The sequence below is a fragment of the Diprion similis genome, chromosome 8 (genome assembly GCF_021155765.1).
Source record: "Diprion similis isolate iyDipSimi1 chromosome 8, iyDipSimi1.1, whole genome shotgun sequence".
NCBI lineage: Eukaryota > Metazoa > Arthropoda > Insecta > Hymenoptera > Diprionidae > Diprion > Diprion similis.
The window spans coordinates 21158267-21179588 of record NC_060112.1 but is presented as its reverse complement, the minus strand read 5'-3'; the positions used below and the strand labels follow the sequence as shown (position 1 = coordinate 21179588).

Below are 21322 nucleotides of genomic sequence, written 5' to 3'. Positions count from 1 at the left end.
GCATCTCTCGGTGAAAAGTTGGTCCCGTTTAGTTTGAAGCATCGTTTATAACGCCTGTAAAGTCGGTCGGAAGCTCGCAGTGAAATTTTACCCCGTACTATGTACGCGCATAAGGTGTATCGCGGTGCAGCAGAAGAGCATCGCTTCGTCTAACAACCGTTTCCGACGTCTTCGTATAGGCGGCTATTACCGTTAGGTTTTCACGTTTCATGGTTAAAGTTGAGAGTCAAGGGTCGAGAGTCTCTCGAGTTTGAATGCGGTAAAGGAGAAGGTTCCGAGTAGCTCGTCGTGCCCTACCTGCCTACCAAACTTTTGCTTCCGTATGATGAGGAGAAAACTTCTCCGTCTCGATGCTGCACTTACGGATATAGATGTACCACCTCCACCCTCGTCGTCCTCTCCCCCGACTTATGCAAAAGAGATTTTGGCTCCGCGAGAAGTTTACTCTGTGGCCTGTAACGGAGTGCAACGATTTTCAGAAAACTGGATACCTGTATTACCTCTGTTACCTCGTATAAGACGCCAACCATCCAGGCTACTGATAGTCTCTCAATGACGACCTCGAGGGTCTCACGATCACCCGTTGCGGGAAAGAAAATCATTAGTCAACGTCCCGACGTGACGGTGTATTCACCCACGTATCTCGCGACATCCACCGAACAGACGTTCCTCGATCTTCTCCAGGATCTACTTGCACCGTATTCCAAAATAACTCCAATCTCTTACACCTGCCACACTCGCGAAGTTTAGTTCCGTCTTATCGTGGAATTTTGACGAAAATTCTTCGAGATTTGCCTAAAAAAATTGGGAATAGATAGGTTTCGTAGTGGGGGGTACAGGGACCCTCTTCTTCGGAATGTCTACTACTTCGGACTGAGAAATACAAGCATCGGTGATGTAAATCGAGGTCGAATTCAGACAGTTTAAATCTAGTTCCAGTTTATTCAACACCTTTCTATACAGGCATAGACAATTCACATGGTGCATACAATCTCAATCTTTTTACTGTGTCTATTTAACACTTCAAAAAAAGTCTACACTGCAAGAAAATTCAGTGTGGGCTTCTACAGTTTATAATAATCTGATACTGAATTTTCAATTTGACTATGAAAATTGCTCTTTAGTAGTACAAACTGGACAAGTTTTGACAATTTCAACGCCACCATTTTTGACAGTAGATATAATATTGTGGTGAAAAAGTGATTATGGAGAAATTTCTTCTTCCGTACAATTATTCTTGATAAGGTTACAACTTTCATTGAAGCTTCTGTCGTTCGTGCAACAGACGTTTCTTGGTTGAATAGTTGGCTTGTTATTCAATAATTAGTTAGATTTTTCTCATTTTTGGGCCGCACGTATCTCGCGCGGTTGAAAAAGTAGGAACGCGGAGATGCGATGCGGAGATCAGTAATCAGCAGAGCTCATACGTGCGGGTTAAAAGCGGGACTGATAAAAGGCAGGGTAAAACAATGCAGTCATTTCGAAGTATAACACACAATGCCCGAACGGTTGCGCAAACGGAACGGCAAATTCAAATTAAATTACCGATATACGATCAACACAACAGTCAGCGAGGACCACGCGGGTTTCGCACACAAGGGATAATGTCATTGTTTTTGTTGCGCTCGACTTCCAACTTCAATTTCCAGCCTCTGCATTTTTAATGGCCTGTATCCCAACCTCCACTATACTGATGCTGCGGTAAAGGCTGATGCAGAGGTAATCGGAAGCCTCCCCCTCCCCCTCCCCCTCCCACTGCTCGCTTCGACTTATTCGCAGCCGTGACGTTAGCACTAGCGAAATTCTGTTACCATGTGCTACAACGGTCGAAAAGGCTCCAAGTTCTGGTTAAAATTTTCCCTTATGTCATCTAAGATTGCGGTAATAAAAAGGTAATCTACTTCTGTTGATTTGATTTGATAAAGTGGTTCCACCGAACAACCCCAATCCATCGTTCCGACCATTTTCTGTCGAATGAAACCGCATTGCTTTGATCCGAAAAAAATTTCTTTCGCCATATTTGCATGCCTGTAAATTGAACATATCCTCTCTCCGTCTATACGCCATCGCTTAATACCGAAAGCTACCATCGTAGTCTGGTGGTTTTCCTAATTCAATAAGATTCCGAGCACAGCTTGCGCTGATTTAGCTCCCCACGAACTCGGTTAATTTTCTAACTCGTGGCAGTTGGTACCGCTTACTCGCGTTGCGTCACGTGATCGAAATGACTGAGCGAGTCTCTCGCGCGACAGGAAGACAGGAAGATGCGAAAGGGGATGTTCCGCACCCTTAGTATCTCGGGAGAAAAGATTCAGGCCGAAGAGGGATGAACCTTTCGAAAATTAGCCCGCACACTCCCTTACACGCGAGATGCGGCAATCTGGCCAACCGGAGTTCTTACGTTTTCGAATAATTGACGTCTCTTGGCTAATTTTCTGTTTCTTCCTGTTTCTTCTCCTCTATACGAATCAAAAGATCGAATAAATCCAAGTTAGGTATTATTGCAGTAACCAGAATGTATATTATAATTTATTGATGATGCTTTTTTTTTTTTATTTCGGTGTACTTTTGCGGAGAAAACGTTATACCGCGTAGAAACGAGCCGTGCTGCGACTCTCGCTCGCGATTTAGTTTAATAACCCAATATTGTCCCCGGCCATTACTCTTACTTATAAAGTATAATGGGGCGTCATTTTTGCGCTTAATATGCGACCAATTTAAATATCCACCAGCCCCCGTCTTGCGGCGAAAGCACTCATTGATGCGGCCTTCTCGGGCAAACAGGCGGTAAAATCCCTCCTTGGGTCGAATTGAGGGAGCGAGATCGTGGTCGAGTTGTGGGAAGAACCAGGTATTCAAATGGTCCGTGCTTTCTTAACCCCTCTTAGTCGTGGTTTGCTCTACAGAAATACCCTCTTCTTCTTCTTCTTCTTCTTTCTCTTTTTCTTCCTTGTTGCCAACTCCGAACCCCAGTAGGCACTTAAACAGCGTAACTAATTCACGATAATAACGGTGATTAATTTCTCATGGAAATATAAATACCAATTTCGGAAAGTGTATTCGGAATCAAGCTCTTTCAATTTTGTATTAAGGCCACGATTCTGTTAAAGTGAGTAAAAAGTTAGAGAGAGAGAAGAATCATTTTTAAGATTCTAAATGTAAACTTGTCGTGTGTTATTCAAATCTACTAAAAATAATTCATATCACACGGTACTATATCCACTATCGTTGGTTGATTTTACCCCATTTCTTAACTTTTTGTTTAAACATGGTAGCCCATTCATTCCTAAACCGCTTGAGCGTAAGCAGCGAAAACGTCGTTACAAGGCAAAATCCTCGCAGTTACGGGGGATCTTCTTGTGTATCCGTCCGCGTTATGTATATCTATCTACCAACAAACACTGAGTGGAAGTGGAAGTGGAAGTGGAAGTGGAAGTGGAAGTGGAAGTGGCGTGAGATAGTCGGTGGTGGGAATGTTCACCAGCTGTTTGTTTGTAGTATCCCTCATCGAGGGCTGCTGATCACGTAGACACTTAGCCTCCCCGGTTCGCGCGAATCTATCTCTCTCTACCGCGGTAAAACGTTGCCTATATTCGTATGGTGGAGGATGCGTTGTTACGTAGGTATGACCGTGAGGAGAAAGGGTGCCGGGGTGGGGGTGCGGCGTTATTCATCATCTCGTGCAGATCGCCGCGTCACGCCGATATCGCCTTGGGGCCTTAGTTCGTCCGAGTGCATGAACCGTAAACGTAAAAGATATCTTGTAAATTTTCGCTTCGAATCAACCGTCACTCAAGAGTAATTTTGCCCCACATCTTTCTGTTACAGAACGCCAATGCTCAGGCCGCACTTCAGGCCGCCCAAGGCCAGGGTGCTCAGAGTCAGGGTGGAGAAACTCAGGGTGGACCCAATACCGTTCTAAGGGTCATCATCGAGCACATGATCTACCCGATTTCCCTGGACATACTTTATCAGGTGAGTAATAACCTTTTTCCCCAACATTTTTCGACTGTTTGATAGATTTTAGGTATATAAGCGATACATAAAATGACGTTGGAAGATCCTTGGAGAATCAAATGCTGAAGCATTTGTAAACTGCAATTGATTATTGTTACGATTTTCAGTGTTTGGCGATCATTCAATATCAATTTTGATTATCATCTTTCGTCGCAAGCGTATATTGTTTCAAATTTCTCAACAATCGCGTAATAAATTTGAACGATAAATTTTTTAAAACATTCATTTCATAGCTGTACAGGTTCTTAAAAAGTTTCTGACAATTGTATAAAAATGGCGGTTATTTTCTTTATAAAGAATCAATCGAGCTGAAATTTGACTGAATAATTCATCGCGAGTACGGCAACGGGTGGTAAAAACTTCGATAGATTAGCAAAACTTTCGTCTGACGACCGAAGCATAGTCGATGCAACTCGACCCCGAAAGGTTTGTTAATTTAAAGTCAAGACGGTTTTGCTCCCATCATCGGACGGCTTGAATTTAGTGGTTCTCCCGTTTGTTTTAGCACTTTTCGCTGGCGTTAATTCTAGGGTTAAAAATTCAGAAGTCATTCAACTCAGACGCGAAACCACTCCCAGAACTCCTGTTGAAAATACCCCCCCTCCTAATGACTATTGCAGTAGCTAACCTGTCCAACTGACTCGACCGCATTTCTACCCTTGTCGCGCCTACGCGTCGTACAAACGAACTTTCCTCAGTGATCAACAGCGCTAGTTAACCGCACGAAAACTAATTTTCAAAGTGCTTGGCAAAAGTTTTCAGATTTTCCTAACCGTACTGTGTGATTCACCGAAATTCGTCCCTGTACTATGAAACATCAGGCGTGAAACACCGTTCAATTTTTATAGAAAGCCACCCACTCAACGCTTACACTGATCGTACACCGCACTTTTTTTTATGTCTACTTACGCGAGGTGAAAAAAGGTGTTTTTCATGTGGCCTTTTTCAAACTGGCGATACACTTAACGGAAATACGTAGCCATATCGCGAGTTTATGGGACATCGATTTCCGTACTTTCCACCAAATATTATTATTATTGTGATTATTATTATTATTATTATTATTATTATTATTATTATTATTATACGTGCACCGTAAAAGCTCACGATACGCTATAAATATGTATATTGTCATATATATATATATATATATATGGATACGATTCATAAGTAATTCTACGAGCTTTCCACTCCACTGGATTACGTCGCCGCATTTATGTATTGATGTATATGTAATATACCGACATAAACGGCCTCTTGTCTTTAACTGGATCATTATCCTGTGGAGGTCAATCGTGACCCTCGCATATGTGCCTTATTACACCTATACAGAGACAGTTGCGCCGGTAAACTTTGCAATTTATCATACCGAGCGGAATATTTCAGTATACTATAACGCCCAGTGTGCGTGTGTGTTTATTATGACCATATATATATATATATATATGCACATGTTTCATAATCGTTTAACCAACGCGCCGGATCTCGAGCGTATTGTACCCACGAACAGTGACAAAATAAATTACCCGAAAAATCGTATTTTTCTCTTCGTTAAAAAAACCACCGTTAAACATATTTCTTCCACTGCGGAACGTTTCGTAAATTTTTTTCAAACACCTAATCTATCCTGCATCTTTCTCACGCGCACGTTAGTTATCGTGTTATTTTATTTTCATTCAAGTATTATTTTTTCTCCTCTCTCTTTCTCTTTCCTTTTTTCATGTATAATCAATAAACTCAATGAACAGCGTGTAATGATTTTTTATTGCCTCGTTTTATGCTCAACATCTTCGTGACACAACGGTTGTTATTATTACGATTTGATTTTTATCTCTACGGTAAAAAGTAGACGTAATTTTTCTGGTCTTCTACTATCTTCTCGCGTTTCTTATCTCACAGGCTCGTGAATGTATAAATAATATTCAGCTGATCTAAATTTACACTCACACAACATAATACACTATTTCATGGTGATTGTAATCTCTTGTCCCAAGTATTAGAGCAGATATCAGAAAGCAAGAATCTGGATAAACTTTTTCTTTCAAGGATTTGGAACTTCACGACACTTGACTTATAAGACCCATTAATTATTTTTCTCTTGACGCACTCTAGTTAAAAGAAAAAAAAGAAAGAAAGTTATTAAAATCCGTCTCTGCATAATGAACAGAATCTGTAGCATATATAGGGGAGACCGAGTCGCAACGAATCCTCATTTAAAAATTTTGCGAAAAATAAATTCGTTTTTGCCATCTTTTGAAAGGGCTCCCTCGTGCCCCTGAAATTTTTTTTTTTCCTTCTTCTAACTATGGCCAAATAATGGTGCTCAAAAGCCACAAAAAATGATCAGCAATTTAGGGGGGCTGTCATGTCCCATGTTCCCCTAGATATATTACTCCGAATCGAAATGTCCAGAAGAAACTTATGATTCCCACTATATGCAAGCAGCGGACTTCTCCCCTCTTCAACTCGCAGGTTCATTGAGATAGACAGCTTCCAATTACTAGACTCTATACGTTCGGTTGATTTGCATCGAGTAGGTACAAATCGTCGTTCCGCACATATAATGTCTGTAATACTTGCAAGTGTTCCGCTCTATAGGTAGGTACTTTGATAAAAGTCGATTATTATTATCTCGGGTGATTTTTTTTCCATTTCCTTTCTTTTTCTTTCTTTTCTTTTCCCTCGCAGATAAGTCAAGGGATCGATAGATTCCCGCGTATATTTCTGTGCGGATTTACGCTATAGGTATAGTAATAGTATACGGAAATAGCAAAAGTTTGTAAAGCCTGCAGCTCTTGTAAGCATTTATCGAGGAAAGAAAAGTATAGAGAAAAAAAAAAAAAAAAAAAAGGAAAGCAAAGGCACCAAATCCATCCATAAGCCTTGAGCTAGAACTGCAGTAAAATTCGCACCTAATCCGTTAATGGAGCGTCGTCGAACGAGTGTGCGGTGTGTATATATATATATATATATATATATATGGTATATGTACACACGCCAGAGAATCTAGCTGCGTAAATGGTGCGTGTAGACACGCAAACCTGAGTTTCGATCCACTTCTACAGATGTGTATATGTATAAATATATATGTATGTATATACACACGCACACACGGATAAACTTACGTAAGTGAACTCGCGAGGGTAAGTTGAATAAGCCCCAAGAGCTTGGGTACACTCGGGGGCCGCCGACCGGCTAATCAGGCAGAAGATTATAGGCGTTAGTTTGCGAAGCAAGTTCGACTCATCCCGTACGTATACCTACATCCCTGCATCACTCCTCGTTCAAACTGTAGGTACGTCAAATCGTCCATTTCCTACCACTTTCGCATTCCGTTTGCCTCTCGTTATTATATTATCATCATACATTTTTGCTATAAACTATAGTTATAACGAAGAAGAAAACTAGAAAAATAATACGCAGATATTATATGCAATGAAAATTCGTGTGAACAATAATTTGGGATATAAATTACGTGCGATTTGGTAAGGAAAATGGTGAAAATTCACTGCTGCGAAAGTGTATTATTGTTGAAGGTCTGTCAATCGCTATATAAGCTGTTTGGTTAAATTTATTTGTACGGATAGACGCGAATGCATTCGTATCCGTCATTATATGCACTCTGACTATATCTATCTACTTCTACATGCCCCGATTTTAATTTGTTCTACCAATCCGCAAAAAGTTGCTTAATATGAAAATTATTAATAAAAGCTGGCCAATACCCTTGTGTTCCCGCAGGCATTTCCCCGATGTTAAACACATATATGGAGGACTTGCTTTTACATTCGGATCCTCCTTCTGTGAATTACAAATTAATAATTTTTATTTATTTTTTTTGTCAACGACACTTGACGCTTTTTTATCGATATTGTAGATAAATTCGTTCAAGATATTTTTCAAATGGACAAGATTTTCCTCTCGCTTATTTTTCCGTTAATTGAATCGAGGCTGTTGAATATCTGTTGAGAACGGCAAAGGTCTGACACCCTTAAATGGACGTTCAAGAGCGGAGAAGAAAGTTGTAAGAAAAAACAAAAAAAAGAAACAAGACGATGGAATTATGTAAAGAAAGCTTATAGGACAGTATAATGATAATAATAATAATAATAATAATATCCTGGTGATCTAGGAGATGCGCGGCTTATTTTAGGCGACGTACAGAAGCCGAAGACGAGGAGGGTGAGGGTGGCCCCAATGGGAGCCTTAATAAGGTGAGATTTAGGGTGTCCCAGGTGCCGGGCAGCCACTACGCCACGTTTATGTCACACGAGTGTTGCGCCGAAGCGAATCATGCAGGCAACCAACGCGAACGGGGCATAAACGTTAAAAGCCTCAACATTTTACGCCGATATCCACTAGTATAACGGCATAATGCGTAATGGAGGGGTGAGGGCTTCAAGCTTTGGGGGATGAGAATGGGGAGGGTGGAAAATCCTCTCGAGTGGCGTGGTGGTACGTAGTTATTATTGATGTACGTTATAACCGCACCGCACACGTCGACGAGGAATTTTACGTCCCCGAGAAAATTGTGAAAGCTCAAAGAATAAATGTTTTTTCCTGCAGCCATGCGGAACTTGACGACGTCGGACGGTTATTGTGCAAAAAATTGAGTGAAATAAGGAATTGAGGACTTCCTCCCTTGTCGGAGGGTGAAATATTCGCTTGTCTTTTATGCCCCTTGTTTAAAATTTCCAACCGCAGAGGGGCGAGACGGAAGTTGGAAGGTTAACGTATTGAAATAAATCCGGAAAGCCTTCAGGGATCCTCCGATATTCTACAGCTGATCCTGAATTGTTTAAATCATGGAGTCCCAAGCACTCGGGTTCGCTGATTGAAACCAACTTTGTGAGACATTTTTAATAACAAACGACAGGTTCGACTTTTTATATTAGAGTAATTGAAACGGGTCACGAGATTAAAGTTACTGTAAGCTTTAAAATTACCGAAGACTGGGAAAAAAAGTTACAACGCTCCAACGTGAGGATAACAACTCCCAAGGGGTTAAATTCGCAAAATCTGAATATGTTCGATCCCACGAAGTTCCAAACGGCCATTTTCCAACATTGACCAAAGCTTTTTACGTCAACTTTGCGAAAACCCACGAAATGTCCGCGATGCCCGGATCGTCTCCAGACGACCTTGCAGTCTGCAGACTTTGGGTAAAAGTTTTCAAAGTTGCGTAAACCTCACGTGAAAACTGTAATAGATACAATGGAATCCACAGGGTCGAATCCACCGCAACATTAACCGCAACGCTGTGTCTAGTCGAGCTCCGAGATCCATTAATCATAGAATAACAGAAACACGTGATTAATGCTTCGGGTTTTGTTCATTTTTGCGCACGGCTCACCCTCTCCTCTTTTCAAACTCGGACTTCGCCCCGCGCTTCATTTTCCTCCTTAACATCGGAGCTTCTTTGTTGTTTTTGTGGTTGGTACTTTTGTTTTCAACTTTATTACACGACCTATTCCTCAATCGACAACGGTAATTGCCACCCTGAAACTGTAAACGCGCGTATGTTTTGCGATCTACGTCAATGTATGGGTCGAGTGAATCTTCTCTTATTTTGCGAGGCAAATTTTATCGGCTATAATTCACTCTTCATACGCGATTCTATAAATATAAAATAACCATGAACAAAAAACAATTAATATTCACTCTAGAAACTTTTCACTCCTGTGAAACACGGGGGATTTTAAATTTCAAATTTTATGGCCAACATTTTCGAGATCGAATTGGTATATATTAAACGATTTCCACCTGAATATATCAGATTCAAATCTCTTTAAGGCAAAACAAAATATTCCCGACAATTTTGAAGGTGATGAAAATTTCAGCCTTAAAAATAATATCAACTATCAAGGAAATAAAAAACTTTTCAAATATATCGTCAGAAAATTACTTTGCTATTAAATTTCATATTTTTAATAAAAAGTTGAATCAATTGCCTGAGTAAATCTGAACACCGGCACAACCCTTGTCGTCTTAAAAATGCGATGCGTTAAAATAGTCAGAAATGAATCGTGCGTATAATTTTTTAGTTTCGATTGAATCATTGCGACGGCGAGAACAAGTATAACGATCAATATCGTCCTGACCGTCGCCCAGTGCTAAACCGGAGGTGAAAACGTGCGGTAATCACGTCGATAAATGGATTAATAAGCGCGATAGTGGATGTGTATTATAAGTGTGAAAAAGTGAGGATCGTTAGCGAGGCGAGCTGCAGCGATTGGTCGATGGTCATTGGACTATTGGACCCGCGGGAGATGGAGCTCGTAACCGGGGTGAAGGGATTAGAGATAGGCCCTTCCTATCCTATCCGGAGCGGGATGGTAATCACCGTTATTGATTGCTATTGTGTAGTTATTAATTCGCATTGCTCGATTATCGGCGGACCCCCCCCCCTCCCCCCTCCCCCTACCCCCCTTGCAGTCTTCCCGTCCTGACATCCCAGCAATTCTGCAGTCAGGGGTCTTATTCGGAAATTTTATCACATCTGAAACGGTGATACAAGCTATAGACAGCTGAAATATGTTTTTTGGTTAGGTAGTACATTTACTTTACTTACGTCATCATATCGGCTGTAGTATTACGTAATATCAAATTTTAGGATTTTTAAATAAGAAAGATAAAACAAAAAACAACTCAATTGTTGTCATTTTTAGAGTATCGAAATGGTTCGTCTTTTTTTTGTTTTTTTTTTATGCGTATGTGCGAACTTTTTTTCGTGATGTGTAGTGTAAATTATTCTATACCTGTTTCATTCTAACTTAGCACTTTGAACTTTTTATCCTGTGTAATGAACGTTTTCTTACGTACATCAGACTTTTATAATCACTTTATACTGTATATTGACTGTTAGACTGATAATTCAGTTTATTCATACGTTTTGTTATTCGTCTTTTTGATTTTACATTATTGAGGTTATGTCACGCGGAAAAATGAACGCAAAATATTACCCAATCCAAATACATTGAGAGTTCTATCATTTGCATCAACGTAATCTTTGTGAAACAAAAAGTGATTAAATTTTAGAACAAACTCCCAGTCCTGATGATCGATCATTGTTCGAGAGTGCGAGTCGATTCTTGTCGATCCTTATTGCGGATTTCGCGAATCGGTCCCGAAGGAACAGAAGGTAAAAAAGGGTCGTGCGGTTTCTCGTTTTTCTTTATCTCCTTCTTCTTCGGCTGGGGGTAAATTGAGACGAATTTGAAGAATAAGCGACACAGATCCACGTGTCATCATATCCCGATCCGTGTTTCGAGCCCTGCGAATGGTTCGTTCGGTCGGCGGTTATTATTGCTAAAGATATAGCTATTTTTGCAAGAAACCTCATGGGAAATCATCCCTATATACACAAATTGGAAAAATGTGCCTCGCGGCGCCAGTTTCTGTATAAATACACACGTCGCTGGTTCGTTGTACGTGCACACACGCCCTCGGAGCCATCTGCGCTCCACTTCGGTCCGCGAATATCGCTAATATTTTATTTGCTTTCCATTTGCGTATTACAGTTCTCACCCTGCGTCCTGCCACGCCGCCACCGTTTCTATGCGAGAAACGTGCGCCGCGTAGGAGAATCGCGCACCGGATTCAATTCGCTCGCATCCCTTTTTCCGGATTTTTTTATTTTTATTTTTTATTTTTATTTTCTTTTCATTTAATCCAGCGAATACTAAATCCAACCTTTTTTCCCGTGACAATACGTTTTACTTTGATCTTCACGTGCCGAATCGAGGGTGAAGTTGACAACGAAAGAAGGAACGTATGGAGTAACTAGTTGATCGATACTTGAAAAAATTATAAAACAGTGATAAGAAATAAGAATAAAAAAAACGATAACCGGTCAAAAACGGAACGCTTGATTGTATCACGATGCAGAGAATGTATATGAAAAACGGTTATGGAAAAGGTTGGGAAGTAAATTCAGCATTTGAATGTTCGTTTCTTCCAATTACACTGTTTTAATTGAAGGTATGCACGGACAGATATAACGTTAACCTAGTAATATTGTTTCACTAGGGAAAAATAATCCCGTTGACGTGGTAGAGTGCATTTGAATCTCTACCCGACGTATATAGGTATATAAATAACCTTTTTACATTACAAAGCAAAGTAACTTTTTCATATTTTTAAATTGTAAAATCTCCACCGCCGATTTTGGCATTCAGTATCCTGGCTAATTGGCGGATAAACGGATCAAAGTACGAACATTTAATTTTTCATTGTACGGATTAACATGCCCTCGTTGGAAAACTCTTGTGTAGCTGCAAGCAATATGTTTCATGCACGGATGCTGTGAGAGAGCTGCAGAGTTTCAGAGACGGGGACTCATTGTCTACAGTAATTGTCGAGGTGGGTGGGGGTCGATGTTCAGAATGCAGCGCGCTGTAAAAACGTAAATTTAAAACGTCTGTTTCAAAGTTTTTTCCAACTTTCAAGCTTCCTCTCTATTTCTCTCTCTCTCTCTTTCTCTCTCTCTCTCTCTCTGCTTGTGCCGTTTCGTGTGCAGAACAACTGCACTTTCCTGAGAGTCAAATTAATCGCAGAAGCGTTAAAGCTGCGTTCAAATAGCCCGAGCTTTTCTCATTTCTTTCTTCCATTTTCTTTTTCTTTTCCTTTTCCTTCTTATCTCTTGTAGGTACTTTATATCTTATATACGTCCCACGCTGTTCGACAAACTTAAAAATCGCTACCTAGTCGTTCCAAATCTCTCGACTATGTATAAACGTGTCCGATCTTCCAATCCGTCATCTCGCTAATGAGTGATTAATTCTATAATAATAACAATAACAAGGTAGTTTATTAAGTGCATTGTTTCGCTTGTTTGTTACAGATATTCACACGCTTTGGAAAGGTTCTAAAAATCGTTACCTTCACCAAGAACAGTAAGTATGAAAGAAACGGCGAAACATTTTTCGCCATTCATTCCAAAAATTCAAGCTTGCAAAATTTTAATTCTTCAGAATCAATTCGGTATCTACGATTAGATGATTCGATAAGGATGAAACGAGTTTGAACAAATTCCACTATGGTCATATTCTCAACGGAACTAAATTCGCGTTTTTATACATATGCTAAAAATAAAAAACAAAAAAAGAAAACGAAAAAATGACAGTTCTTGAATGAATCAGGAAGTGACACGATCATAGCTCGGTGTTTCCATGGGTGCTCGTCATAGACGGATTGCAAACTCGTACGAATTCATGTCTATGCGATGTGGAGAGCGGAAGCAACCCCTTCTGAAACACCCGTATTGTTCGCCTGCTGCACCGGCTCCTCCATGTTTCAATGTTTCAGTGCAGCCGAGCAGAGCGAAACACCCATGCCAGAATCCACTTTTCGAGTTTAGCCTTCCGAAATGAGATCGGGCATCGCGATAATGGGTACTGGACGATAAGTTCCTCGCTCGCCTGCGGTGAAATCATACTGTTGTAGGAAATGACCAAAGTCCAGAGTCCAACAGCCCCCGTGGTTTCAATTCCGGTTCTGTTACACGGGGGTGTTTCTTGCTCGCGTAACTCGCACGAGGGTTGAATTCAAAACTCACCCTTCAATTTATTCATTTATAATTTAATTTCGTACAGTAACTTTATGCGAGAGTCACACGTTCAAACGATTTATGATACGTATTTTATAAACCTTCGGGGGACTTTTGGCTTATACTTTAAGAATAAGAAGAAAAAATTGACGAAATTCGATAAATCTATTTTCAACACTTGAAAATAAATTTTATCAAAATTTTAATATTTTAGTTAGTCTCAGTTTCAATTTCTGTGCTGAACAGCTAATGATCCTCTGCTCCCGCGATTGCGAGCAACGATTACATATCTATATATAATACATGTCAGACCACTGTGACCCATTTGCAAAGGTACATTCTCGTATAATTCTGCTGAGCTACAACCGTAACAACAGTGGCTAGGTTGCATGCTTCAGGCTGTTAAGTTGGGACTAGTACAATGCCACATTGTTACCTTGATATTTATACATTTAACGTGTACGAATGAATGTGGAACAGTGGACTTTAAGCTCCGACCTAATATTAGTATCCAGTTCGTTATGCGCCTTTACATAAAAACGATGTTACACATGTTCATCATAAATGACATTTATTTTTCAGGCTCTTTCCAGGCGCTCATACAGTATCCGGACATGGTGGCTGCTCAGACGGCTAAATTTGTAAGTAAACCTCGTTATTTGAAGTAAAAAGTTATAATTTCCTCATTCCCAAATCGATATCTGCGAATGCAGATTCAAAAATAAAACCCGTATGTCCTTGCTTACTAAAAAAAGTCTATAGCTATAATGGATAATTAGAAACTATATAAATTTTTTATCGAAGCGAGAAAAATTTATATGAATTTGAGAAATTCTCTCGCTTTCCGTGCAGCTGGATAAAAAATACTTTTTTACCAATTCTGTTCTTCTCTGAACTACAAAAAAAAAAAAAAAAAAAACGAACAAAATCGGAAATTCTCGCCGGCTTTGGCAAAGTTCCTCTTTAATTCAGGACGCCCTATATTCGGCGTACTTGCCGCAGAGAGTAGACAAAAGTCCGTTTCGACCCAGATTGAATATCGCGGTACGTATCGTTTCCGGAGGGTCGATTTCGTCGGTGTGTTAAATATAATATAATATAACACACACATGCGCGTAGTTTATCGTTATTGCCCATTATTATACCCATTATCCGGGGTACCGGAAGTCAAAAACAAATCAACAAACGCAAGGCAGTCGAGGCACGAAACATAGCAGCAGAATTATAGAACAGTAGAACAAAGTTTTGTCGGTTGCATGAAAGTTTGTACATGTACAACACGTTTTGGGGATGGCGGAGGGGGGGAGGGGGGTGAAACAGGGTGCACGCGCATTGTCGAGAAGGGGGGCATTGTTATTTTGCGCGAAACTTACCGCAAGAGTATTTACTGCAGATAGAGAAGCGAGTATACCTACATTATACATATACATCCGGTACGTACGAACGAACCTCGGAGATTTAAACTTACGGGCAAAAATCGTGCACAAAACTTTAGTTCAGTTTCACGTCGACTCGTCTGAAGCCGATGGGTTAATAACGCGAAAAAATTCTCTGAGACAAAGAACCGAAGAACAGAGAAACTGCGGTGGGGGATGAGAAGCGTAATTCCCTTACTTGCAGGGCTTGTCGTTCTTTCAACCCCCCGTTTTGTGCCCCATTGTGTTACCCAGGTTTGAAAGAACGCGCGTTGCACAAACTCTCGGAGTTATTTTGGGTACATGGATTTATTATACGTATATTGTTAAATTCGTTAAAACTTTTTCTACCCCCCCTCCGACTTTTCCGTGTACCTGCAGCGACTTTGCGGTAACTGAATAACAACGTTCAAATCGCCCGTGGCTTCCGAGGCGAGTCGAGCCAACGGGCGTGGATTACGATTTACGTTTTTGTAGGTGAAGGAAATGTCGAGGTGGTGTAAAAAGTAAGCGGAAAATGAAAATTCTTCATGCATATAAGTATATTATACTTTGTAAAGTATTTTTACATGTGCGTAAAGCAGAGAACGGAAAAATAATCAAGCATACAAAATTTTCTTTTTCACTTCGTCGTTTTATATATTTTAAAATTATCTTTTTTTTTTCCTCGCTGATATTCTGGTTATAGAATTTTTGCATCTGCAGATTCGGAATCCGTACGCATGTGCAGGAAGAAGACGAATGTGAATCCTCACGATATAATGCGTATTGTATTTATATAGGTATATATACCTACATATAATACGCGTATACACGTGTGTACAAATTAATTGATAACTTACCTCTCTAATTAGTGTAATTACGCTATATCGCTCGGAATTTGTGAAACCGTGCAATTTATGTAATTAATTTCATCGCGTGCTTATACCACCGCGAGTCTTCACCGGGGACGTATTATGCGTATCTATTACCACACCTCGCAACGCTCTACGTACGGGGCACACTCGTGTAGGTACATCACTATTAATACTAGAGTTTTCTTAAATTTTACTCTGTACAGGGACGGAAAATAGACACTAAAAACTCTCTCGTGAGTCGATCCGCTCATATTCGTGTAGAAAACTGAGGAGAACTGAAAAATACGCGTATAAGCAAGCACACGAGTAAGCGCTCGTGAAAATTATAACGAAAAAGGTAGTGACCGCTGCATGCCGGATATATTTGGTGAGGTGACGTAACAATTTCTAGTTCCTCTTTCTTCCCTCGAGAGTTCCCTCGAGGTATCAGGTATAATAACAAAATCTGTAATTCATTTAAGCGGTAAATAGGGTTGCATGGAATTTGGGCCGGCGCGGCCCGGATATTGTAATCAAAATTTCCCGTGATAAAATGCGGAAAGCACGCACGAGGCGAAACGCAAGTCAAACAAACCCGTACGTTACTTCGGACTTTGGTGGATTGTACGAGTACAGTGTAAGGTGGAAAATACGAAGGTTGCACGAACCCCGGCGTTTGTTTTAATAATGAAATCCAAACAACCAGTGAACTGCCCCCCCCCCCCCCCCCCCACCCCCATCCCCCTCTCTCCACGTGAACTTATTAGCGCCGGCTTTTCTAACCTCCGAGCGAAACGTCAACCGTACCCTGATTCCTCTTTTTTTTCAGTCACTCGACGGCCAGAACATCTACAACTCATGCTGCACTCTCAGGATCGATTACAGCAAAATGCAGAGTCTCAACGTCAAGTACAATAACGACAAATCCAGGGACTACACTAACCCTACTTTACCGACTGGCGACGCCAACCTCGATGCCGCTTCCCTCGCCCTCGGGGGTGAACTTCTGCCACAGCTTCTTCTCGGTGCCGCCGGAACGCAGCCACGCGCAAGATTGCCAGGTGAGATATAGTTTTTTCATTCTTGTAAGGGAGACGGAGTATCGTGTGGCGCCGAAATATTGCGGCGGAAAATGTACTGCAACCATTGCTCGTATTTGATTTTAAAAGTCTTCCTTTTCCCTGCGTTTTTGCTTTAAATGACTCAGCTTGACAAAATTAACGACCCATAGCCTGCGTGAAGTATTCTGAGCGTTAATATCAACGTAATTCACCTGAATAACGATCAACTCTTAACCCTATCGCGACGCCATATTGTCTCTGGCATCTTTGTTTCGGTGCTCCGTCGAAAGTAAAAACTTTTCGATATCTTGGACCGGTTTTCTCACATCCTAATCCTACATCAACCACGTTATTACTTCCTGCCGATCGTCGCGATGATTCGGGAAACTTCGAAGAAGCTTTCGCCGAACCAAAACCTCGAAAATAATCCCAAGTGTTGCTTTTTTACGAAGCAGATGTGTTTGCAGGAGCCCCCAGCGTCCTGGCCTCCCCGTTTGCCGCCATGCACGGCTTGGCGTCGCCTCTGACGGGTCCTTACAACGGCGTCGCGGCGGCCGGCGGCCTCGCAGGACTCGGTGGTTTCACCCTCGGCGCCGGAGGACTTGGCGTTCGAGTTCCCGGCAGCCCTCAGCCATCGTCAGTTCTTCTCGTCAGCAACCTCAACGAGGAGGTAAGTTTCCGCTTTTTCATCCCTCCGTTATACATATGTAACCGTACGTACGTACCTTTGATACCCCATGCAGTGTTGAACCCTGTGAATGCGCGATGATTAATCCCATAAAAACTCGAGAAGAATTACCGTAAGCACAATCGCTCTAATCTTCCGTTCCCTCTTTCAATTCTGCTTTGCAGGGTTCGGACAAATTTTTATCAAGCGTTCTGAATTTTAATAATAACTTACAAAGGTGCACAAATATTTCGGTAAAATTGCAGAGATCGTTGTGGAAGTCTGTATCCAATTTTGGTACTTTTATTCCGTGCAAACCTTTTGATGTGATAGAAAGAGAGATTCGCGCGAAAGAAAAAATCAAATTCAAATTAAAGTCATTGCGAGTTGATGGGGAAACGGATTTTAAATTCCTAGAATATCCTAGAATATGCGAAACTTCGGCACGGACTAGTGATCAACAGGTTGTTCCATTCGTGCCGGTTACTCTGAATTCTACTAGGTTTGTCGTATAACGCGGTGCAAAATTGGATTGGTCCGAATTTTTGAACAAGTCAAAAATTTGGAATGCAATTTGATTATCCGAATTTCAATTAAGCCGATGTTCGTTATCGTCATAATAGGAATTGATAAACAAATCCCATAGAAGTCGTGATGTAATTGTCTAGCCTCACGGTAATTAATTGATTTTCATTACTTATTCGTACAATTATTATTATTCTGGTTTGCGTGAGTTTGTGTTGAACGCCGTTTTCTATTCTCTTTATTTTCTGACTTTTATTGTTTCTGTATAACTACGTTTTTCCTTCTACCTTTTGCTGTCGGTACATTTTGAGTCACATATTCCACTACAGTTCATAATGCAAAAATCATTATTCTGGAGCCCATAGTCATTCTATCACAATATATCTTCGCTCTGCGTCAAACTGCGATAGCAAATATCTCAAAAATATTTCTCACGCCCCCTAAACACGAATCACATCAAACACAGAAAATTTCGGAGCATTTACAAACCATCCTGCAGACTTGATACACACGATGTCTGTATACTTATACGAAGCAAAAAGGATCAGCGAATGTCCGTATTGGTTTGAAAATGTTGATTCAATAAATCTGTATTTTGTAGAATGAATATTTTCGCGATCATAGTCGCAAACTTGAGCCCTGCAATCGTAACATATAATTGATATGACATAAAAATAACCATCCAAACGCTTTATCAACAAATTCAAATTAAAGATAGAAAAAAGATAGAAAGCAAAAGAAAGAAGAAAATTCCACCAAGCATCATTTATTCATTTATTCGCCAAAGAGTGAAAAAAATGGTAAATTCATATATAATGGTCATTCGATTAATACGTCTTTATTATTATAACTACCTACGAACCGATCAAAATTGACTCGCGGAAACGTTCGGTGGTGTTTCCTTCTTGTTTTTCATTCATTTTTTTTTTTTTTTTGTTTTTATTTTCAAATTTTCTTCTTTTCTTTTTCATCATTGTAAATACATATTATAAAAAGTGTTTCGATTTTGTGTGTCAATGCCACACTTCGCAGCTGCTGTAACTTGTCACTACTGTACCTATAACTGTGTGTACTTATACTGTCGTTGTGTTGCGCACGATTCCCGATTTCGCCCATCTCTCTCTCTCTCTCTTTCTCTCTCCCCCTCTCTCTCCGTTTCTCTCTCTCTCTCTTTCTCTGTAGGCAGCTAATAACATGTTATATATATATATATACGTACTGTGTGTATATATATGTATACATATATATTATACGAAGCGCAGAATTAATATCCCCTACATCTTTAATTTTTCATTTTCTTTTTCATTTTCCAATTTTATCATTTGTCTCTGCTAAACTATTCGTCACGATGATATCCCGCAGTTAACTTGATAAATTTTTCAAACTCGCGTTTAAAGAGATGACGAAAGAAATAAAAGTTGTTTCTAAAATTGAGTCATTAATTAATGAAAGTACACTTTATAAATTGCGAGAGAGGAAAGCTTAACGGGAATCGTTCGCCCACACTATATCATAAATTCTATATACTCACTGACTATAACTTACTGACTGTGGACTCTGTCTGTTCTCTGTGTAGATGGTCACGCCTGACGCTCTCTTTACCCTGTTCGGTACGTCTCTACATTTATATTATTAATTATATTACATTATTAATTATTATACCTATATATTTATACTACGCTCATCATGCAAATATTATCGTTGGTTACTCAACAATTATCTTGTTCCCCAGTCTTCTTTCTGGTTTTTCCGGTGTTCTTTTTTTTTTTTTTTTTTTTTTATTTCGTCAAAATTTCGAGTGCAACTTCTATAGTTTTCCTTGAATAACTCTTTTTTTTTCTACTTCGATTCATTTTTACTTTTTTTTTTTATTATTATTTTTGTTTTACTATAATTACCTTGGTTTTGAGAAATTGCATTTTGGTGAATAATAATGTAACAAAGACGAGATTGATTCCTTGTTTGTTTGTTTGTTTATTCCTTTTTAGTTGTATTAAGCGTTGACGCTTAAACATAGGATTATTTATTGATTATAGATTGAAATTGAAACGTAAATTCTCATGTATCGTTAGCTTTAATTTCAACTATTTTAATTCTGATTTTTCAAAATTTTCACTTATTCATTTTATTTATTACTGCTCTCCACCACTCGTCACGTTCTACTATATTCTTCAAGCATCTCTTCTGAATTTTATCATATTAATATTTTATTATTAATTCAACAAAACACCTTATATAATATATAAGCTTTGCTTATTTCGTATTTTCATATAGGAATGATGAATCTTTAACTATACTATGATTGACAATGATTAAGCGTTCGAATATCAGATTCGATTACACAGTGCATGATGATCGATCACCTTGTCCATCGAAAATGTACCTTATATAGTCTCATTGCATTCCACGCTCAAATTTTACACGTATATCCGTTTATCGGAATGTTCGTGCCTGTTCTTCTTTGTCCTGAAAAAATGAGTATTCCTATCATTGCTCACTTAGCATCGTGAACGATAATTTTTTTCACTTTTGTTTTTCTTTGCTTATTTTTAAAGAACAAAATTTGACTGTCAAACTCACACTTACTCATTGTTCAACATTGCGTGCATGTACTTGAATTTTAACGAGAATATACATATATGTATATATACAGAGATCTCAATTTGAAGAGAAAAAAAGAGGGGAAATGAAACGATGACAGTCAGTAGCATAGATCAAATTAGAAATTGTATAAAACTTTCGAACCTGCGGTATATGTATCATAATATATTCTGATATTTTCTTCTTTGTTTTCCAATTATGGCATAGGCGTGTATGGTGATGTACAACGTGTGAAGATCCTTTACAACAAGAAAGATTCCGCACTCATTCAGCTTGCTGAACCGCATCAAGCACATTTAGGTGAGAATTACTAAACCTATTTCTATTTGTCATATAACATAAAATAAACGGCTTAGATCTTGTGATTCAAAATTTTTGCCTCAATACTTTTGCTATAACGTCGAAATTACTTCACTTTCAGCAATGACGCATATGGACAAGCTCAGAGTATTTGGAAAACAAATCAGGGTGATGCTCAGTAAGCATCAGGCAGTGCAGCTCCCTAAAGAAGGCCAACCCGACGCTGGACTCACTAAAGACTACACCAACAGCCCTTTGCACCGGTTCAAAAAACCCGGTTCTAAAAATTACCAAAACATTTACCCACCCAGCTCAACTTTGCATTTATCAAACATTCCGTAAGTAATTTTCCT

At 39.7% G+C, this 21322-nt stretch overlaps 1 protein-coding gene across 3 annotated transcripts in view; it reads left to right on the top strand.

Moving 5' to 3' along the window:
* The window catches only part of LOC124409782 (polypyrimidine tract-binding protein 1), a 338073-nt gene that overhangs the window by 316035 nt on the left and 716 nt on the right, over positions 1-21322 (top strand). For 2 of the 3 annotated variants that reach the window (XM_046887614.1, XM_046887615.1), the window contains exons 6-13: positions 3829-3975; positions 12860-12911; positions 14147-14205; positions 16645-16876; positions 17332-17546; positions 19645-19678; positions 20877-20969; positions 21091-21307. In XM_046887614.1, coding sequence (XP_046743570.1) covers positions 3829-3975; positions 12860-12911; positions 14147-14205; positions 16645-16876; positions 17332-17546; positions 19645-19678; positions 20877-20969; positions 21091-21307 — 1049 coding nt within the window. The remainder of the gene's footprint in view (positions 1-3828; positions 3976-12859; positions 12912-14146; positions 14206-16644; positions 16877-17331; positions 17547-19644; positions 19679-20876; positions 20970-21090; positions 21308-21322) is intronic. The other variant, XM_046887616.1, reaches the window with a different exon arrangement.